Source organism: Taudactylus pleione, unplaced genomic scaffold (assembly GCF_031769625.1).
Source record: "Taudactylus pleione unplaced genomic scaffold, aTauple2 ptg000095l, whole genome shotgun sequence".
NCBI lineage: Eukaryota > Metazoa > Chordata > Amphibia > Anura > Myobatrachidae > Taudactylus > Taudactylus pleione.
Genome location: NW_028284497.1, coordinates 33732223 through 33755812, shown reverse-complemented (window position 1 = coordinate 33755812; position 23590 = coordinate 33732223). Strand labels below are relative to the sequence as shown.

General features: G+C 44.5%; 1 protein-coding gene across 1 annotated transcript in view; it reads right to left on the bottom strand.

The window, feature by feature from the left end:
- Positions 1 to 23134, bottom strand: part of KIF27 (kinesin family member 27) — a 62164-nt gene extending 39030 nt beyond the window's left edge. The window contains exons 1-3 of the mRNA XM_088470106.1: positions 23045 to 23134; positions 20740 to 21096; positions 226 to 426 (exon numbers count right to left, since the gene is read on the bottom strand). Of these exons, the coding sequence (XP_088326232.1) occupies positions 226 to 426; positions 20740 to 21037 (499 nt within the window). The 5' untranslated portion in view covers positions 21038 to 21096; positions 23045 to 23134. The remainder of the gene's footprint in view (positions 1 to 225; positions 427 to 20739; positions 21097 to 23044) is intronic.
- Positions 23135 to 23590: the final 456 nt, after the last annotated feature.

Here is a 23590-nt window from a genome sequence, read left to right as displayed (position 1 = left end):
GCAAAACAGTTGGATTGGCCAATACCACACCATTTCCAATGACAAGCAGTGGGCTGTAGCCTGCTGTGATGTTATGATTTACAAATGACAGTAACTGCTACAAAATGTACAATGAAGTTTGCTCCACGTGAACAATGAACAGTAACTTTTTGTGGCACATATCTTTTAGAGAGCCTGATAAAATACAACCAGCCAAAAAGAAATGATAGATAAGAAGATAGGCACCTGTGTTTCCCTTCTCATCTTCACGGATGTGAATGTCCTTCACATTTGTTTCAAGTTCCAAGAGATCCCGCAGATCTTCTTTGTACACTTCTATGTAAGACACCTTAACATTGAAGTCGATGTTTTGATTTTCAGAGATTATTTGGAAAAGCTCTTGAATGGTCCGTGGTATTATACCTTTTTCATCATCTGCAACAGAAGCTGCCCAAGGGAAAAAAAAATAAAAAATATTATATAACTTTATGGAACAATTAGTACAGTAATGTAAAAACACAAAATTGCTATAGCAGCTGTACAGTGAGAATGCCTGGTGTATCTACTGGTAACAATCAGAGGTAAAGGAGCACAACAACAACAAAAATAACTGGAAGACAACAAAAATCACAAAAAATAAACAATCGGATATAGAAGACATATAAAACAAGTCACAGTTTAATCTTATGGTACAGAAAAAAAAGGTGTCAGGTATGCAGTGTTTTATGTGATTTTAGAATTAAGCAGAGGAATTATTTTTTTAAAACATCTAGAAAACATTGGTGTTTTTTCAAATAATTATTTAAAATTATAATTTGCAATATTATATGAATAACAATGAACAAAAAATAAGAGTTATGGTATAACATACCTTAGTTACCTCTTTTTCTTTGAGGTCCATAGGGTCCACAGGATCTACCTCGGGGTACGTAGTTGGAGAGATCCATTGCACCAAACAGCTACAGCTTTAAAGCTCCTAGCATGTACTGGGGTCCTCCTCCCTATGTACCCCGCCTCCAGCCACAGGCATTCAGTTTGTAAACAAGCCTAACGGCTAGAGACGGAAAGTGGAGAAGGAAGTACAATGTACCCATAACTCTTATTTTCTTCTTCAGGGTCCATATGGTCCACAGGATCTACCTTGGGGACATCCTAAAGCAGTCCCCTTAAGGGTAGGGACGTTCCAGAGCAGAGAGGAGAATCCGCCGCCCAAAGGAAGCATCCTCGGAGGCTAAAGTCTCAAATGCATAGAATTTGATAAAAGTATGGACGGAAAACCAAGTGGCTGCCTTGTTCAGCCGAGACGCCATGTCTAACCGCCCACGACGGTCCCACAGACTGAGTAGAATGTGACCTTGTTAGGAACAGGGAGATCAGCCTGTATATAGGCCTGAGCAATAGTCACACGCAGCGAGCAAGTCAAAGTCTGTTCGTTTACTGGCCAGTCTCGTTTGTGAAACCCATATAACACAAAAAACAAATCTGATTTCCTGATGGAGCTGGTACGATCCACGTAGATACGAAGGGCTCTAATCACATTCAGAGAAGCTTCACCTGTAGACAGGTGAAATGCCTGTCTACAGGTGAAACGCCGGGACTACAATTTACTCATTCATATGGAAACAGGAAATTACCTTCGGAAGGTAACCCGCCTTAGTACGAATGATAGCTCTATTTTGATGAAAAATCAAATAAGGAGAGTGACATGACAGTGCTGCCAAGTCAGAAACTCTACGAGCTGAGGAGATAGCGAGGAGAAAAAGTGTCTTTGCTGTCAACCATCTTAAGTTCACCTTATTTAAAGGGTTCAAAGGGGGGAGCTTGCAGCGTCCTGAGAACCAAGGATAAATCCCATGGTGCTACCGGGGGGACAAATGGAGGTTGCAGTTGGATAACCCCCTGCAAAAATGTTCTTACATCTGCCAGGAGCGCAATTCTGCGCTGGAACAAAACTGAGAAAGCAGAAACTTGAACCCTCAAGGTAGCCAGGTGCAGACCTAAATCTAACCCAACCTGCAGAAAAGCAAGTACTCTTGAAACCTTGAAAACCTCAGGGTCATATTTTGTTTGGGAACACCAACGAAAATATGAATGCCAAATCCTGTGATAAATGCGGGCTGAAGTAGGCTTCCTTGTCCTCAATCATCGTCTGGATCACAGAAACAGAGAAACCTTTGGCCTTTAAGACGGAGGCCTCATTAGCCACGCCATCAAAGCCAGCCAAGGTAAATCCGGATATAGGCAGGGACCCTGCACTAGCAAATCCGGTCATAGAGGCAGTGGAAGTGGCCTGTCTATGGATAGACATGTCAGATCGGTGAAGCAATGTCTCCTGGTCCAGGCAGGAGCTATTAGTATTAACCAGCCACCTGTCTGCTTGAACTTTCTGATAACTCTTGGGAGGAAGGATATCTGAGGAAACAGGTATGCCAACCTGATGTTCCACCTCCCCGCCAAAGTGTCCATGAAGGCGGCTGAGGGGTCCCTCGTTCTGCAGCCGTACCTGGGGACCTTGTGGTTGTGGCGTGATGCTAGGAGGTCTACGTCTGGTAGCCCCCACCTGTACACCAGGAGTTGCAAGACGTCCAGATGAAGAGCCCAATCTCCGGCGTGTATGTCCTGATGACTTAGGAAGTCCGCTTCCAAGTTAAGGACTCCTGGGATGAATATTGGCAAGATTGCATTCTGCCCACAACAGAAAGTTTGCCACTTCCCTTATGGCTGCCGGACTTCGTGTGCCTCCCTGATGGTTGATTTAGGCCACTTTGTTCGTGTTGTTGGCCTGTATCTGGACAGGCCTGCCGTGAAGAAGGTCCTGCACCAGACTGAATACTCTTTGCACTGCACGAAGTCCAAGATATTTATCGGTAGGAGGAGACTTTCCTGATTCGTCCGCCTTCCCTGAAAGAAGTGACGCCCTGTCACCGCTTCCCATCCTCGCAGACTTGCATCCGTGTTGAGGTGTACCCAATCTGGGACCCATAATGGACGACCCTTGTCTAAATGAGTCGTCTCCAGCAACCAAGCGAGGGAGGGCCGAACCTCTGACAAGATGCGGATCATCTGAGACTTTATCCAATGACCATCCCCATGAGACAGAATCCATTGCTGCAGGGACCTGGAGTGGAACTGGGCATATGCCACCATATCGAATGTGCATACCATGGAGCCCAGCACCTGCATTGCCAGGTGAACTGACAAACTTTGTTTGCAGAGTAGACTGTGCACACAAGACTGTAGTGCCGCGATCTTGTCCTCTGGTAGAAGAATGCTTAGGGCCAGAGAGTCCAGCAGCGCCCCCAAGTGCACCATCCGCTGAGTTGAGAAAGAGAGGACTTTTTCCAATTTATTATCCAGCCGTGCTCTTGTAAGCAGACAATGGCCATCTGAAGATAACATTGTAACAACTCCTGCGATTGTGCTAATATCAGGAGGTCGTCCAAATATTGCAGTATTCTGACCCTTGTAATTTGAGATGAGCCGTCATCACTGCCATTATCTTGGTAAATACCCGAGGGGCTGTGGCCAGCCCAAAGGGTAGAGCCTGAAATTAGTTATGTTGCTGATCTACCACCAATCTTAGAAATCTTTCGTGGGATTGTGCAATCGGAACATGCAGATATGCATTCTGTATGTCCAGGGAGACCATAAAATCTCCAGGCTCCATTGCCAGCATAATTGATCGTAGGGTTTCCATACGGAATTTGGGCACATGGATGAATCTGTTGAGAGACTTCAGATTCAGGATAGGGCGATGTGACCCATTTGGTTTCTGAATCAAAAACAATTTTGAATAATAACCCCTTCCCTTTTGCGTCACAGGAACGGGGATTATGACTCCTGACCTCAGGAGGGCCCCAATAAACTCCCGGAAGGCCGAGGACCTGACCGGGTCTAAAGGCAGGGTTGTACCAACAACCTTTGAGGGGAATGCCTCAGTAACATAATGGCATAACCTTGAGAGACCACCTCTCGAACCCAGGCATCTGTCGTGGTATGATACCAGGCCTGAGAAAACTGTAGGAGTCTGCTCCAACCCTGAGACCCGCCCCATCAGGCAGTGGGCCTAGCGTCTGATTTGGAAGCAGGACGCTTGGTTGACCAGGACTTCTTGGTCTTCCGTCTCCTGTGGGAATTATCCTGTCTAGAGTAAGGACTGTCCCTTTGCCCTACTCTGTGGGCGAAAGGACAGAGCTGACGACTGCCTATACTTAGGGGTAGTCGTAGATGGCAACCCCACAGATTTAGATTTCGCCAGAGAAGACACTAATCCAGCTCTGGTCCAAACAGTACCTTCACCACAAAAGGAAAGGATTCCAGAGTTTTCTTAGAACCTGTATCCGCCTTCTAGGTTTTTAGCCAAAGGGTTCTTCGAGCTGCAACTGAAGCTGCAGATACCCTAGAAGCTATGATACCAGCGTCAATGACCGCTTCCCCCATATATATAGCTGCTTCTTGCATCTGACAGAGGGAAGACAGCTGTTCTCTGGTAGCATTAGACTTCGTCCATTCTTCCATAGCCTTGGCTACCCAGGCTACAGCCATAGCTGGCCTGGTAATAGCTCCAGATAATGAAAACATTGATTTTAAATAGTTATCAAGTTTTCTATCTATCTATCTGTAACCTCCTTCAAAGAGGATGCTGCAGGAATGGATAACGTAGAGCTCTTGATCAATCTAATCGCATGAGCATATACTGAAGGAGGAACTTCCCATTTGCTACATTCACCTTGAGCAGATGGACATCGAGAGGTTAAATTCCTAGTAGTATGGAAATGCTTATTTGGCGTAGACCATGCTTCAGACATGAGATTCTGACGCCTAAAGACCAGAGTCCTAGATTTCGGCGGCACCTCCTCTTCCTCTACACCAGGGGTTCCCAACCACGGTCCTCAAGGCACATGAACAGTTCAGGTTTTAAGGATAGCCATACTTGAGCACAAGTGACTTAGTTATATCAAAAGAACTGAGGGACTAATTATCTGCTTAAGCAAGGATATCACTAAAACCAGGACTGTTAGGTGTGCCTTGAGGACCGAGGATGGGAATCACCAGTGGCGTAACTAGGGTATTTGGAGCCCAGGGCAAATTTGAAAAGGGAGCCTTCGGCACGCGCGGCAAAAAATGGGCGTGGTCACTTAAAAATGGGGCGTGTCAACATGACACACCACTTTATTTTCAAACTGAACATTCCTATCCATATGCACCTTAACCCCAGTAGTACCCCCAGTATGCAGTTGTGGTCCCTCTCATGCAGGCCCATAGTAGTGCCCCTTATACAGTATCCCCAGTAGTGGTCCCTCTTATACAGCCCCCAATTAGTTCCCCTTACTCAGTACCCCCAGTAGTGGCCCCCCCAAATGCAGTGCCCCACGTAGTGTTCCCCCTTATGCAGTGCCCCCAGTAGCAGTCCCCACAATGCAGTGCGCCCAGTAGCGGTATCCCCTTATGCAGTGCCCTTTTATATAGTGCCCCCAACTGTACTCCCCCCCATGCAGTTTTCCCAGTAGTGGTCCCCTTATGCAGGCACACTGTAGTGATCCCCCCTATCTAGTGCCCCCAGTAGTGGTCCCCGCAGTGCCCCTAGCAGTAAGCCCCTTATATAGTGCCCCCAGCAGTAGTGTCCCCCCTCCCATGCAGTGCCCCCAGTAGTGGTCCCCCTGATGCAGGCTCCCAGTAGTGACCCCCCCCTATCCAGTGGTCCCTGTAGTGGCCCTTCCTATTATTGCCCCCATTAGTGGTCCCCCGAGTGCAGTGCCCCTTTTAGAATGCCCCCAGTGGTAGTCCCCCCCCAAGTAGTAGTCCCCAGTAGAGTAGCCCCCCCCCCAGTAGAGGTCCTCCCAATGGCACCCCCAGTAGTAGCCAACCCCTCCCCCGTTGTGCAGATGGGTAAGGTTTAAAAATAAATAAATATATATAAAAATATACTTACCTGATTCCACGCTGCTCCTGTCCGCGATGCCGATGCCGCTCCCGCCCTCCAGTCCGCCCGGGCTGGCGCGCTCAGCATTATGGGACTGACGTCATTACGTAAGTCCCATTACCCACTGCAGGAGCCGGACGGAAGTCCGGCTCTTGCAGTGGGTGCTGCAGCAGTCAATGAGAGTCTATCTGACTCTCATTGGCTGCTGTTTAACACACGCATCGCCGCCAGCGCTGGCGGCGATGCGTGTGTTATGCACAGCCTGAGCCCGCCTCCTGGCGCTATTGGGCAAGCGCTCAGGGGGAGGGAACGGGCTCAGGCGTGCAGCACAGGACCGGCACTGGAAGCCTAGCGCCGGTCCTGTGCAAATGTGTAGCGCCGACCGCACTCCTTGCGGTCGGCGCTACACTGGCTATCTAGGGCGGGCGGGCCGGTACCGTGGCCGGCGGCGCGGTCCAACGGCGCCCAGGGCACGAACCCCGCTCGCCCTGCCCTAGTTACGCCACTGGGAATCCCTGCTCTATATTGAGGACAGATCTAACCTCTCCCACCAGAGAGGGGACATCCACAGAGGACTGAGTAAGACCCAGAACTCTGAGTATCAGAATGTGATGAGGAGGGTGGGTCAGAATCCTGAGGCAATGTCTGAAGAGAACCTCTCTTATGCCCCTGCTTCTTTACTGCCACTGGTCTATCCACCTGCACCACCTGCTGAGGGGCTATAGACGGCAGCATACTCTGACTAGAGTGAGATGAAGAATCAAACCAACAGGGATTCATAGGGGACATGTACAAAGAAGGATGCAACTACTGTTGGTATCCCACAGTAAGAGGCAATATCATGGTAGGAGCACACGACGCTGCGACCTTGTCCACCATATGCGACAAAACCTGCGACCAAGACGCCACCCAAGATGGCTCTTGTGTAGATGCAGGTGTACCAGATAGGAAAGGTGGCTGTTTACAACAGGCACTACACAATCCATCTTGCACAAAATCCTGTTCAGACAGGCCTGCCAAACAGGATTTACATGACTTGAGCGCCAGAGGCTCACCCTTCTCACCTTTACCCTCAGACATGACAAATGTGTGATCGGTATAAGGTGTACAGTATAAATGCAATGTGACCCACTTCACATATGAAAAACCCCAAACACCTTTTCAGAGAGATGAGGAGACACACAGTGATAGATATAACTGACAGTTTGGAAACAAAAGAGATATATATATATATATATATATATATATATAGCAGCTAGCATGAAAGTCACATACAATGCATAAATACAAACATTGCTGTTGCAAATTGACTCGGAATCAACTGACAAGCACCGCCGGGGTATAGGCAGGATATAGAGCGCTATATACCAGACCCAGGGGAGAGGTATACAGGGAGACAGACCAGACCTCTGAGACAACAAGCCTGCAGCAGTACGCACAACTGCGAGCATCTCACACACGAGGTGGTCAGAAGTAGCAACCCAGAGGCGGGAGTCCGTAACTGGAAGATGCGTCTGGGTCGGGGAAAGAGCTGCCGGAGGAGCGCCTATTTCCCCTAAGCTGCGATTTTGACAGCACGGGTACGCTGGCCTCACAGTAGTAGACGCTAACTAGTGCGCTCTAGTGCGTCTACTACCCATCCCCGGCGACAGACGATATGGCCCCGGCCGCCTTAGTGAGTACACGTTACACGAGGCCTTCACCCACAGCCGCCTCTGGTGCGTCTCCTACACCAGAGGTCTGGACTGCATCACGCACGATTCCCTTCACGAGGAATCGCATACCTGCCATCTCCGTGAAACCGATCGCAGTCCGGACTCCAGCGACGCCGCTAGCTAAGCCTCGCTGAGGTCCGCTGAAATCCCCAGGGCATATAGCGGTACTGGCGTTTCAGCATCGGCGGAGGTAGATGGAGTCGCAGTACCTGCGTCGTATTCGGCGCTAGTACCGCTCAACTCAGAAGTTCAAAAAACTAAGGTAAATCATAAAAGAAAATGCCTGCGACTGCCTAGACAGTCCCACTGTTAAACAGGTGCGTCTGGATACTTGCCGCGCACCAAATGAAAAAACTGAATGCCTCTGGCTGGAGGCAGGTTATATAGGCAGGTGGACCAGTGCATGCTGGGAGCTTTAAATCTGTAGCTGTTTGGTGCAATGGATCTCTCCAACTACATACCCCAAGGTAGATCCTGTGGACCCTATGGACCCTGAAGAAGAAAGTAAATATAAAATTTAAAATCTTAAAGCATACAAAACATACAAAATAGTAACATATGTTATCCAAAGCAAAGAAAAATGAAAACATAAAATAGGGGCTATATTTATGAAACCCGGAACTTCTCGGCGGTTGGAGCTGAAATTTTAAAGAAGTACTAAAATTCATTGTAAAGACTGCTGCTTTAACATTCAGTGCTTTATACTGAATGTTAGTGCCACTTTAAATTTTCTACTCCAACCCGGCGAGAAGCGGAGGCTGCTCTGTAGATCTAGTCCTAGACGTTTGCAAATGTTTACTACTTATTCAGTTAGGAAAATAGAATAAATGAAATATATGAGGCCAATGACAAATTAAAAAAAATGGATCCCTGCATATAAAAAGGGCAAAATAAAATAAACACTGAGGTCAGCCGAGAAAGTGACCTATCACCCATTAGGGGTTTTCACTTCAGTGAAGGATCACATTTTACTACCATTTCACATACAAGTTTAGTTAAGTGACATTACTGTGACGACTAAACTAAATGGGAGAACATATGGAAAAAATAAAATGTTTCTCAACTACTTGTTAAATAAGACATGTATTACTCACCCTCCGCAGTCATGAGACTAGCAGCAGTGTATTCACCAAGTATGTAATATAGGCCCATAAATAAATTGGAGAAAGCACTTACTGCGGTTTCTCTTCAAAAGGGGCAGAACATTACATTATTAGATAAAATGGCTTGTTAAATGCCCACAATAAGAGTATTGGTTGCTTACAATGATTGGTTGCTTATAATGCCTGTTCATGTACTGTGTCAATGCACCAAATTGATTCATGTGGTTATTCAGAAATAGGAAGTAGTATTATTATTATAAACATTTATTTTAAAATTAATTTTATTGCAATTTTCAGCCATGAAATGGGAAGGGAATAGCAGTTAAGAAAACAACAATTAACCTCATAACAGAAGGTCGGTTAACACAATATTGTCTTTTTGTTTTTGTTACATATTTCAGTTGTGGTCTAACAATTAGGTCTTATTAGGTTCTAACGCTACAGAAGGGTATTATAAACAGTATTTGTGGGAGGAAAGAGAAAGTCAAGGGGAATGTTAGCATCGAGTGACAAAGAAAATGGATCTAACAGAAGGCGAGGCCATGAAGTGGGGAACTTGCTCCCTTATTTGATGCCAGATAAAAAGACATCATCTCTTTTTTCACACTAAATTATATTTCTGCTTAGTAAGGGTTAAAGGGCCTATAAACAAAGAATCGTGGGAGTGCCGCAATTTTTTTCAATGTACATCGCAGTGGGGATAATAATTATTTACATGATTATCCCCCGCTATGTACTAAAGTGAACTCGCTAGGACAGAGATAGCAATATCCTCCGTCACTGAGAGTTACATACCCGGCATATAAGCGGAGTCTTTCACATTTTTTAAAGACTTCTCCTGGGAATCTGACACTGCGCGATCGCAGCTGTGTAATCACACGCAATGCAGCTGCAAAAATATGCTTATGCCTGCCACAGCGCTGCCAGCAAAGAGACGCCCACTACTGCTTTCTCACATTCGTGATATCTTGCAGTCCTGCATATAAATCGGTAACATCAAAGCATATTGGCCCGCCATGCACTATTACATCACAGAAATGGCAAGTCTCATCAAACGCAGAAGGCTCTGAAGCTGCGCATGCAATCGCAGTGGCTAATTTATGCACGCCCATGCAACGGCGTTCAAACGGACAGGCACGTCTGCGTTTCTCCGACCACTCCCACACCACGACCCCCAAACGCTCACGACCTGTCACTCACTCTGTGATGGATTCCTGTGTGAGTAATCGCAGAATGATCGCTGCACACGTGCGGTTCATACGCATGCACAGTGGCTAACAATTGCTCGATCTGCGTACATAGTTGCAATTGTGATCCGTGCTGAATCAGGTCCAGTTTCAGATTCTGTAGCCGACCTGAGACTACAGGAGAGGGAGCAGAAGATCCCTCTCATTTCAGAATTCCTCAATAAACATAAAGTGATTTACACCATCTGAGAATGGCATAAATCAGTAGGGTAAAAATTACAAAAGCAAAGCTTTTCGGAGTTTGGTACATAGGAGTCAGATTGTAAAGGAAGGAATATATAAAAGTGGTGCGCTGGTGTATGGTTATAGTCACCTTAAATTCTAAACTGCAGCTCTCACAGTGGGTTCTGTTACCCACTAATAATGGCAATCACAAAAACAAGGAAAGAATTTAGTAAATTTATTACTAGACAGAAATATTTTAAGAACAGATTTTATCTACATACATATATTATAAAACACCTATAGGAGTGAGATCGTAGTTGAATTGATAATAATGGGGACTGCGATATGCACCGATAGTTAGCCTTATGCAACAGTTATCTGTGAAAACTCCTGCATTAGACTATTAATACATAAAATTATGCAGAAACTAGTATCTGCATAATTTTATGCAAAAACGCCTTGATAAATAGGGCTCTAAATATTTACAGCCATGCATGAGGATTAAGGACAAATTGTCCGTAAATTGCATTCTGTACAGCAGCTAATCAGTTCACGTGGAACCTCTGAATATTCTCATTAATGTTGCTTACACTACACAGCAGTATAACATAGAAACAGCATTTGACGGCAGATAAGAACCACTTGGCCCCTCTAGTCTGCCCATGGGCGTATTTATAGAGGGGGCCCGTGTTCACTTACCGTCCGGGGCCCCTCCTCTTTCTCTCTGGTGGCCACGGCACAGTCACAGGTTCAGTAAACTCTGAGCAGTAGTCTCTGCCCGGAGTCTACTACGCATGCGCAGGACACTGCGTCCTTTTCCCGGCAGTTTCCATACTGTGCATGCGCAGAATGCTGGGAAAATGGTCGCTGGGGCCATTTTCCATGCGTTCTGTGTAGAACCTCTCTAGCCGACGTGGGACTTCGGAAAGGTAAGTATTAGAAAGTATGGGTGCAGGGTGTGTGATGTGGGCCCTCCTGGAACCAGGGGCCCGTGTGCACTACACACCCTGCACCCATTATAGATACGCACCAAGTCTGCCATTTTTTTTACCTTTTGGAAACCTTAACCCTATTTGACCCTTAGTTCTTTGTAAGGATATTCTTGTGCCTATCCCAAGCATGTTTACATTGCTCTACTGTCTTAGCCTCTACCACATCTGATGGGAGGCTATTCCACTTATCCACTACCCTTTCTGTGAAATAATTTTTCCTCAAATTTCTCTTGAACCTACAGTACTGTGCACAAGTTTTAGGCACGTGTGGAATAAATGTTGCAAAGTAAGAGTGCTTTCAATAATAGAAGTGCTAATAGTTTATTTTTATCAATTAACAAAATGCAAAGTGAAAGAACAGAAGAAAAATCTAAATCAAAATCAATATTTGGTGTGACCACTCTTTGCCTTCAAAACAGCATCAATTCTTCAAGGTACACTTGCACACAGTTTTTGAAGGAACTCGGCAGGGAGGTTGTTCCAAACATCTTGGAGAACTAACCACAGATCTTCCGTGGATGCCGGCCTGCTCAAATCCTTCTGTCTCTTCATGTAATCCCAGACAGACTCGATGATGTTGAGATCAGGGCTCTGTGGGGGCCATATCATTACTTCCAGGACTCCTTGTTCTTCATTACGCTGAAGATAGTTCTTAATGACACTGGCTGTATGTTTGCAATACCATCAGGACGCCTCCCAGAGGTATTGCATGATGAAAATGTACCTGCCTGTATTTCTCAGCATTGACGACACCATTAATTCTGACTAAATCCCCAACTCCATGTGGTTAAATGCAGCCCAAAACTTGCAAGGAATCTCCACCATGCTTCACTGTTGCCTGCAGACACTTATTATTGTACCGCTCTCCAGCCCTTCGGCTCAGAACTGGCAGAAACCAGTGGGACCCAGGTACACCCATCTACTGTTTGGAGAAGTCTGGCCAGAAGTGGTCTTCTTGGAAGAATTGCGGCCAAAAGCCATACCTATGACGTGGAAACAAGGCCAAGCGACTCAACTATGCATGAAAACATAGGAACTGGGGTGCAGAAAAATGGCAGCAGGTGCTCTGGACTGATGAGTCAAAATTGTAAATATTTGGCTGTAACAGAAGGCAGTATGTCAACATCATCGAGTCTGTCTGGGATTACATCAGTGGTTACCAAACTTTTTCAGTTCAAGGCACTCTTAGGGTCTCCATGATTTTTTTCAAGGCACCCCAAGCCAAAATAATTACCGACTAGGCCCTCTTTTACAGTGAATGGGTCAAAATAACGTAATTAATATTTACGTCAGGACAGAAATACTTAACTTGTTTGCAAAAATAATACACATAAATCCAAGGAAAAATTATTTATATATATATTTTTTTCAATTATAATTCTTTCAACAAACAATTTACAGCACTCATTGACAGGAATAAGAACAAAATAAAAACAATATGCAACAAAATGTGTCCTCCTCCATGTGTCTCTCATTGCACCCCCCTCCATGTGTCTCCCTGTGCAGCCCCCTCCATGTGTCTCCCATTGCAGCCATCCCCACCTCCCTATAGTTCCCTATGTGGGCCCCCTCAATACAGTATACAGACAGTACTTATACCAGCGCAGGTAATATCTGCCCCCCATCTTTAGTTTCCACTCCATGTGTCTCCCTGTGCAGCCCCCTCCATGCGTCTCCCTTAGTATCGCCTTCCATGTGTCTCCCTGTGCAGCCCCCTCCATGTGTCTCCCTTAGTATCCCCCTCCATGTGTCTCCCTGTGCAGCCCCCTTCATGTGTCTCCCTTAGTAGCACCCTCCATGTGTCTCCCTTAGTAGCACCCTCCATGTGTCTCCCTTAGTAGCACCCTCCATGTTTCTCCCTGTGCAGCCCCCACCACGTGTCTCCTTGTGTTTCATTGAAGCCATCCCCACCCTCCTATAGTCCCCTATGTGGGCCCCCTCCCTACAGTATACAGAAAGTACTTATACCAGTGCAGGTCATATCCATCCCCCCCTCCCCTCTCCTATTCTTTCCACAAGAGCCAACTTTACTTACCTGTCCTATAGAGATCCAGCACCGCGGGCGGTCCTTCAGCTCCTCAGATCCTCCAGCCGCAGCATCAACACAGGCAGCCCAGCTCACTGCGGCTCACGTGTGATCAAATCTAACCATAGGCCTTCACTCCGGCTCCAATTGCAAGGTACTAAAAAAAAGGCAGCAGCTTCCCTCCGGCACTCTAGTGACAGCGCCTAACCGCTGCCTCCCTCCCTGCCTCCGGCTCCATACATGATGTATGGGGAAAAAAAAAAAAAAAACGACACCTGCATCCCCCTCCAGCCGTGGCTCCCCAGTGACTTTGGTGAACCACTGGATTACATGATGAGACAAAAGGATTCGGGCAAGCCTACATCGAGAGAAGATCTGTGGTTAGTTCTCAAAGATGTTTGGAACAACCTCCCTGCTGAGACCATTCAAAATCTGTGTGCAAGTGTACCTAGAAGAATTGAGGCTGTTTTGAAAGGATGGTCACACCAAATATTGATTTGATTTAGATTTCTCTTCTGTTCATTCACTTTGCATTTTGTTATTTGATAAAAATAAACTATAAACACTTCTATTTTTGAAAGCACTCTTACTTTGCAGCATTTTTTCCACACCTGCCTAAAACTTTTGCAGTACTGTACCTCCCTCCAATTTCAGTGCATGTCCTCGTTTTCTAGTACTTCTCTTCTTTTGAAGAATGTCTCCCTCTTGTACCTTGTTAAAACCCTAAATATATTTGAGTTTATATCATGTCCCCTCTTTCCCTTCTCTGCTCCAAACTATACATATGAAGCTCCTTCAGTCTATCCTTGTAAGTTTTGTGTTGTAAGCCATTCACCGTTTTAGTTGCCCTTCTTTGTACAGTCTCTAATGTATTTGTATCGTTTTGGAGATATGGCCTCCAGAACTGAACACAGTATTCTAGATGAGGCCATACCAATGACCTATACAGTGCATTATTACTACTTTCTTCCTGCTACGGATTCCTTTCCCTATGCAACCAAGCCGCTGACTTGCCTTTCTCATTGCTTTGTTACATTGCTTCCCTGCTTTCAGGGCATCTGAAATAGTGACTCCTAAATCCCTTTCCTCCTCTGTAGTTTCCATTATGGCACCCATGATACTGTATTCAGCCTTTGGGTTTTTGAGACTCAAGTGCATGATTTTGCATTTTTTAGCATTAAACTGTAGTTGCCACATATTTGACCATTCCTCTAGTCTAGCTATGTCCTCAATCATTTGGTTTACCCCTCCTGGTGTGTCTACCCTGTTACCTATATTTGTGTCATCTGCAAAAAGGCATAATTTCCCTTTAATACTGTTTGCAATGTCACCAACAAAGATATTAAAAAGCACTGGTCCAAGTACAGACTCCCGGGGTACTCCACTGGTGACCTTTCAATCCTGTGAATACACTTTATTTACTACAACTCTGTTTCCTATCCTGCAACAAAGTTCTTATACAATCAACCATTTTAGAATCTAATCTCACACTTTTGAGTTTATTTAGTAGTCTGCAATGTGGGACTGTGTCAAAAGCCAAACTAAGGCTAGATAAACTACATCTACGCCCCCCCTTAATCTATTACTTTAGTCACCCAGTCAAAAAAAGTCAGTAAGATTTGTTTGGCATGATCTCCCCTCCAGTAAACCCATGCTGATTGGGATTCTGTAAACAGCTGGATTTAAGATATTCCACAACTCTTTCCTTTAACAGTGTTTCCATTATTTTCCCTACTACTGATGTAAGGCTCACTGGTCAGTAGTTACTTGCCTCTTCCTTGCTTCCACTTTTGTGCAGTGGGACCACATTAGTGTTTTTCCAGTCCTCTAGTATATATAGATAGCAAGGGTTAAATAACTGTTTAAAACAGAATCAACAAATATATGGTTGCAAACGACTGCCTAGCATGCAATCTCTGGTGATACATGTAACAATGCTTACACTACACTACACTACAAAGGATTTTAATAAGGCTGCCTTCACCTGGCTAATATAGCAGATTTGTTGTGTAACAGAAATTGTAGCCATTGAAGATACATACTAATCACAAGTTCTTCAAACCAAGTCCACAAGATCAGTAAGGTATCGGGACATCCTTGCCTGATAACTGAAACAAGGTTAAATCAAATCATAAATGTCATATAATCATCATAATGCCGCAGGTGGTGTCTGAGGAAAAACAAAAAACCGCTGAGTATTGCGTCCGAAGACACAGAATCAGATCACCATCACGAGCATCAGCTGTGACGCCGTAGTTATCCCCCTTCAGAATAAGTCTAGGCTTACTCAGAATGGGCAATGGAACTCCTCTGCTGGGTCCAGGAAATCTGTTTCGAAAGACAAAGAGCCTGTCCTTGGTACTCCCACAAACAGGAGGCGACATGCCTCTGTTTTGGGAAATGGTCCTCGTTGTTGCCCATTCCCCGGCTTCCAACAGCTGTAGCCTGTCAATCAGGTTGCAGCATTGGAGTAATGAGCACTGTGGCCCCGGCTCATGTGCAGTCCACCACCATCGCACTTGTATGCAAACCATTAGGTTTGCGTACAAGTCTAAATCTGGCCCTATGCACATAATGGGGTTTTCCTGTGCACCACTTCACACAGGACACAGGACAGAGCACATTACACAGCACTCTCAGCTGGCAGCCCCACTCTGAACTAAGATTGATGTATCAAGCAGTGGAAAGAGTGGAGAAGTTGTCCATAGCAACCAACTCAGCTGCAAGGTAGTATTTATCAAGTACATTGTATAAAATGATACGTAGAAGCTTATTGGTTGCTATGGGCTACTACTCCACTCTTTTTACTGGTTGACACATCAACCCCATATGCTGTGCTCTATAGCTCACAGCAAAGATCATACAGACAGCATAAACCCCACATTTTTGGGAGGTAAATACCATAATGCACAAAGCACAATGTAATAAGAGCATAAAAAGCATCTATAGAATATGGATTACAGGTTCTCGTTAAAAAAAAAAAAACAACTTTTTTTTTTCTCTACAGAACACAATTGTTAAATTGGTCATTCTCCACGAAGATGTGACAAGAACAATAGATGAGTTTTTGAAAATACATGGGATACACATATAGGAAATAGTTATTTTTATTTAACTAAATTCCCCTTTCTAACTAGATGGACCAAGTAGGTCTACTCTGTCTCCAAATCCTATATTTCTGTTAGTAGGGAACCATGCACAATTTATGCTGCAAAACTGAGGGTTCTATGTACTAAAGCAAATATGGAAGGAAAGAGTGGTGCATACCAACTGTTTGTTACCTATTTTCCTTAGGCACCCTAGAGTGTCAGATTTTGCTTCACGCCACCCCTAGGCCAAAAGGTTCTTACTGAGAAGTCAGCAAAGATGATTAAACTAAGTAAATTGTGCTTACTTGTCATCCTGTTCTGTGCTGGTGGACAGGGTTGACCTGTTTGTCCACAGATTTTATGATAGGCAAAACCAACATAGGTGGCAGCCAGTCACACTGGCCATAAATTTTATTTGGTCCTGGACCACAAGCCCTTGACACCCTTACAAGTGCCCGTGGCACCCAGTTTTGGAACCACTACTTTAGGACATAGATCCCTGTGTTCCTCTATGCCACTTTGTGTAGCTGTCCACCTGGGGGTGGAAGGAGTGCGGGGAGGAGTAGTCTGAGCAGATCCACAGCTCAAATAAATGAGATTATTACAGTGTGCCATGTGAGCAGCTCTTCCATGCACCAAATCACCTGCCACTCGGATGAATTCAGCTCTGTTTTATTTATTTTTAATCAGAGCAGCATTGTATATAATATATTTCTGATATATATATATATATATATAATACATTTCTGACAATTGTATCACTCTGCTCCAAATACATAGCAATGTGGTGTTGTAGGGGCTCTAAGTACTTTAAAACATAGGGGGAGATGTATCAAGACTCCTAAAGAGTGGAGAAGTGGACAAGCTGCCCATAGCAACCAATGAGCTTGGGGCAGGGCGCCGGACCATAGAAAGGGCACTCTAGCGTGCTCGAAAAGGGGGTATGGCCCCGAGAAAAGGGAGCATGTCTTTAAGACGCGCCCCTCTTTTCACCACTCTTGGGGGTATGCGCACGTCATCTATTCACCAGTGGTGATCGCTGCACCACAATTTTTCCTACCCGCGGGACACTGCCTGCCGGTAGGGACGGCACCTGGCATGTTGTCTTAGATGGGCACCGCCAAAACGGCAGGGCACACACTGCCCTTTTGAAATTGGGCAGGGTGCGGCGCCCCGCTAAAACAGCCTAGCGGGTACGTGAAGAAGCTGATTGGTTGCTAAGGGTAACTTCTCCATGTGCCCACTCTTTAGAAAGCTTGAGATATATCGCCCATAGAGCCTTAAGCCTCTAAATGTCTGATGCTGAGCTAGACAGAAATTCAGCGTAAGTGCTCCCCTACTGCATGCACTGAATAAATTGTGTATATTCGCCTGTGACACAAATCTTGCTGTGAGCCCACCCCCTATCTGTACTCTTGGTTTTGGAACTAGAATCATCATGTGTACACTTGCACCGGCCTATACCTGGCGCTAAAGATAATCCTAGAAATAGGTATATTTATGCTCATGTCCAACTCTGAACGCACCATTACAGCCCAGATACGCCTCTCCAGTAGTAAGTGAAGATGCGATCGACTCTGCATCGCTCCCATGCAACTGAAATGTGTACAACTCCCGTATCCCGTACACTCAGTTTTGAATACTCTCCACCAAAAGTTTGGGGGTCTTATGTAATAGGATGTAATCTGGTGCCACTGCGGGGACTCCCCAGGAGTTTCCATAGCGGCACCAGATCGCACCCTATTATATAAGTCCCTGAGTCTGAAAACCTTTCCTACAGCTAAGAAGTACTTTATTTTGGTCTTTTGAGAACAGACAGCACCAAAAAAAAGATGGATCAATAATGCTGAAAGGCAATTGGTTTAGAAAAACCCTTTGCACACAGATGATCATTTTGGGGTGAAAATTGTTTAAAACAGATTAAAGGCACTTGCATTTCTCAGCCCTAAGAAGTGTAGCAGCCACACAAATAACTCACAATATAGAAGTAATTTATTTATCATCTAGAACAAGACCAGGTTATTCTTTATTATGCAAGGGAGAACATGATATTCCTATCTACAAAATTATAGTATCACTATTACAACCAATGCCGTACAGTAATGCAAGAATAGCAGCTACATTATAACAAGGTTAAAAATACTAGAATGTAAATGTATTATGAAACATGGGTCACAAAAATAGCTAAGGATTTGTCAAAGGAGAAAATCTGTGACAGATGGTTTAAAGGTAAAATTCTATCCACACGACATTGAGTAAAAGAGAAAGGCCAACACACAGACATACCTTTTGTTTTCATGTAAAGTAATACAAGAGGGAGGGAGGTATAGGAAACAAAAGATACAGACATAAGAAACCCAAGTCTGAATGGAACCATTAAAACAAAAACCACACACACCAGCCTGTAGACGTGTTGCCGCATTAGGTATAAGGAACACTAGCTAAGTGGGCAGACTTTTAAGTCACAGTGTTGGTGTACATCAATGCATTGTGCAGACTGATGGATCTATACACAGAAGCAGAGTCAGTAATGTCACAATAACTTAGATGACTGCATTCTCAATTGTCATGTCTCTTCCGGACAATGTCCTAAAGAAGTGGAAGGAGCTTCAGCTGACTGTAGTGCAGCGGGAGAGATTTTACTTTACTTGTTACCAGAGCTACAGTGGAATATCAGGTTTACAGTGAACTATGGATTTGCATCCATGGTTCATATCTGCAGAATTTCAATTTGGAGTTTTAAACGAGACAGGTCCTCTAACACATATTGATATTTTCTTCTTAAATGTAGCTAAAATTATATTGCCATCAGTAGTGCTAATATTCTATGAGCCGTATTCAATTTGAGCCGAGCCGGGTTGTTAACGCGGCCCGGACTTAACGCCGACTTCGCCTGTTTTGTAGGCGGTAAAGTATCGCGGCTGTCCATGCTTTACCCCGTATTCAATTTCAAAGTAACAAGCGGAAAGTACTGTCATTTTGGGGAAATCAGCCTGTCACCCCCCAAATGATGCTCTGACATGGGGGTTCACTATGGTACCCCCCGGTTTGGCTTGCTGAAGGTATTTGGTGTTTTTAAATGGGCTCAATAGCTGCTAAATAGCGTTTTTCTATACCTGATGCAGAATAGTATTTAGGAGTATTTTTTCCAGAAAATAAGTTATCCCAGCAAGTTTAGGGTACTTGAAAATGGGGGTCAGCATATTTAAAGTTGAAAAAGTGAAGTTGAAAAAATTGTGAAAAATCCACCTGCCGCAAACACCTGCAATCAAAAAAACACTTGGGGCACACTTGGTGACCCCCCCCAGAGTAAAGTTGGCTAGTTTTTAAATTTGTACCCCAACATTTTTTTTTATACGCCCCCTTTTTCAATGTCAATTTTTGGGGTGTCCTTAAGTTTTTTTTTTTTTACACAGATTACCTTTGGGGGACTGTCTGAAGGCTGCACAGGGGTTCCTGCAACGTTGCACCCCAAAACCCCAATTCTGCACTTTTTTTCCGCCTGCCATTCATAGGCGATACTTTACCGCCTATTACATTGCATTGACTTTCCGCCTAGGTGGAAAGCCTTTCAAATTGAATAGGGGGTAAAACCAAAACAGGTGATAATGACGTCATCGGCAGAAACTTAATGAGGATCCGGACTTAACGCTTCAAATTGAATACGGACCTAAGACAGAGTTCTCCATCTTTATACTACCATCCCATAACACTAGTGTTATGGCGAGGGTGGCATTAGAGAGGGTGAGGAATAATGGAGTGAATATGTTTTGAAGCATTTCTCTTCAGAGAAAGTGTCTAGGGCAGTGGTTCCCAAACTTTTTGGAATCACAGCACCCTAGCGCATCAGCATTGTTTTCACGGCACCCCTAAGTTTAAGTTTGTTAGTGTGAAATTCAACATAAAATGTAGTAAAGTGAAGTACATTGTGCTTACCTGTCATGGAGAGAGAGAACTGTACATGTGTGATTGTGTCTATCTTATTAAACAGTGGTTCTCAAACTCAGTCCTCAGGACCCCACATAAGTCATGTTTTCCGGGTCATCCAGCAGGTGCACAGGTGTATTCATTACTCACTGACACATTTTAAAAGATCCACAGGTGGAGCTAATTATTTCACTTGTGATTCTGTGAGGAGACCTGGAAAACATGCACTGTTTGGGGTCCAGAGGACCAAGTTTGAGAACCTGTGTATTAAAACCAAGAAGGTGAATTTTAGAAAAAGTAGACTCGGACTTAGGTGATTAATTATATTTCTCCCAGAATATTTTATAGTATAATGGGAGATTGCAAAATGATCAGCGCAAAGCTCTACTTATCTTTTGTGCAGAATTCTGTTAACCTGAATAAAAGTAATCGCACTTAATAACAGAACCCTGCACCTGTACCTGCATTCTTCCCTACACTATCTTTTAACAAAGAAAAAAAAAAAAGTGACTGACATAGCCAGGAAAATAACGTAACCAATGTCAAACAACAACAGAAGCTCTTTTAACATACCGACATTGCCGCCTCCGATTGTATAGGTCTTGCCAGAACCAGTCTGTCCATAGGCAAACACTGTGGCATTGTATCCTTCAATCAATGACACCAAAAGTGGTTTGATGCAGGAGCTGTAAACATCATCCTGAGAAGATATTTTTCCAAAGACATAGTCAAATGTGAAGACTCTGTCTTTCCCAATGATGATCTGCTGTGTATTGGGGACAGGTCTCACACATACTTGGTGGTTATGAAGAATCTCTTTGGACAGTAGAGGACGAATTCTCACTGCCACCTTTATTGGTATTTCATCCATTGTGCTCTTCACGCAACTTTGATCAGGCTAAATTGCTGCTTTACAATTTATGCCATAGTCTAAAATTAATAAATAACAAGTATTAGATAGTTTTGGCATTAAATATGCAAAAGGTACAGGTACTTACAGTGCATCCGGAAAGTATTCACAACACTTCACTTTTTCCACATTTTGTTATGTTACAGCCTTACTCCAAAATGGATTAAATGTATTTTTGTCCTCAAAATTCTACACACAATACCCCATAATGACAATGTGTAAAAAGTGTTTTTTTGAGATTTTTGCAAATTTAATAAAAAAACAAACAAAAAAAAAACACTAAGAAATCACATGTACATAAGTATCCACGGCCTTTGCCATGAAGCTCAAACTTGAGCTCAGGTGCATCCTGTTTCCACTGATCATCCTTGAGATGTTCCTACAGCTTAATTGGAGTCCACTTGTGGTAAATTCAGTTGATTGGACATGATTTTGAAAGGCATTACACCTGTCTATATAAGGTCCCACACTTGACAGTGCATGTCACAGCACAAGCCAAGCATGAAGTCCAAGGAATTGTCTGTAGACCTCTGAGACAGGATTGTCTTGAGGCACAAATCTGGGGAAGGTCCCAATGAGCACAATGGCCTCCATCGTCCGTAAGTGGAAGAAGTTTGGAACCACCAGGACTCTTCCTAGAGTTGGCCGGCTAAACTGAGTGATCGGGGGAGAAGGGCCCTAGTCAGGGAGGTGACCAAGAACCCGATGGTCACTCTGACAGAGCTACAGCATTCCTCTGGGGAGAGAGGAGAACCTTCCAGAAGGACAACCATCTCTGCAGCAATCCACCAATCAGGCCTGTATATTGGAGTGGCCAGACGGAAGCCACTCCTTAGTAAAAAGCACATGGCAGCCCACCTGGAGTTTGCCAAAATGCACGAGGAACTGAGAGACTAGTCAGGATAGAGGGAAAGATAAATGCAGCAATGTACAGAGACATTCTGGATGAAAACCTGCTCCAGAGCGCTCTTTACGTCAGACTGGGGCGACGGTTCATCTTTCAGCAGGACAACGACCCTAAGCACACAGCCAAGATATCAAAGGAGTGGCTTCAGGACAACTCTGTGAATGTCCTTGAGTGGCCCAGCCAGAGCCCAGACTTCAATCTGATTGAACATCTCTGGAGAGATCTGAAAATGTCTGTGCACCGACGCTTCCCATCCAACCTGATGGAGCTTGAGAGGTGCTGCAAAGAGGAATGGGCAAAACTGCCCAAAGATAGGTGTGCCAAGCTTGTGGCATCATATTCAAAAAGACTTGAGGTTGTTATTGCTGCCAAAGGTGCATCAACAAAGTATTGAGCAAAGGTTGTGAATACTTATGTACGTGTGATTTCTTAGGGGTTTTTTTTTTTAATTATTAAATTTGCAAAAAAAAAAAAAAAACTTTACACGTTGTCATTATGGGGTATTGTGTGTAGAATTTTGAGGCCAAAAATGTATTTATTCCATTTTGGAAAAAGTGAACCGTTGTGAATACTTTCCAGATGCACTGTATGTATATAAGAGTCGATACAATCTTAACTTTAAATTAAGACACTCATCTAAACTAATGCCATGCTGGCAACCCTGCCTAAGTTCCCTCCCCTGCCATTCCTTCATAAAATGTCTAATATTAAACGCATAAATACAAAGCCATTATTCTCCATTTATTATAAGAAAAAAAACATCTCTTATTTCCCCAATCATTTTATTCTGGCATTTTCAAACAAATGTAAATAATAGTGTCTAACCTACAGTGTGCTCTAAGCTAAAATGTCCGGCAATGCCCTTATATGTTATACAGGTGTAATAATGTAGGCTGTGGGTGCCCTGGTGGGGTGCTTGCTCTGGCATTAGCTCTCAAAACATGAAAGTACAAAGGTGGGAGTATATATAATTACAGCCGCACATGGCTCCTATAAGCTAGTGGTGGCAGGCTGTGAACGGAGCTACAGTCGCCCACTGGCACACACGCCGGGAACGTTACCGGTCAGTGAGGACTTGTTTTTCTTGTTGCTGCCGCCGCCGCCGCTCGGCATATGATACCCGGTGATGACGTCAGGCACTTGTGTTTTCGGCCGTTGCCTTAGCAACTGAGAAGAACGTTATGAACCGCCCGCTCAGCCGCCTAGCGACGGGTTCCCGAAGAGCCAAAAATAGAAGAAAGCGCTATCTTAATTCCCACACCGCCCCTAGCGTCCAATATAGAGACATACGTAATAAAAGGGTGAGATTATTGGCTTGTTGGTGTGACCTCGTAGTGGCCAGGTCAGTGAATGAGCTTTCTACTTAATTTTCGTTCCATGGGCCTGATTCAGCAAGGATCGCAACTGCTAAAGTGTATGCAGATGGTCGATGTATGCATCTCAGCGCGTGTACGCAGACCCATCGCAAAGTTATTGATAGGAAATACCGTTTGGGTGTGGTGATGGGGGTGGTCGGAGAAACGCAGGCGTGCCAGTGTATTTGAACACCGTTGCAGGGACGTGCATAAATTAGCCACTGCGATGGTATATGCGGCTTGAACTCTCAT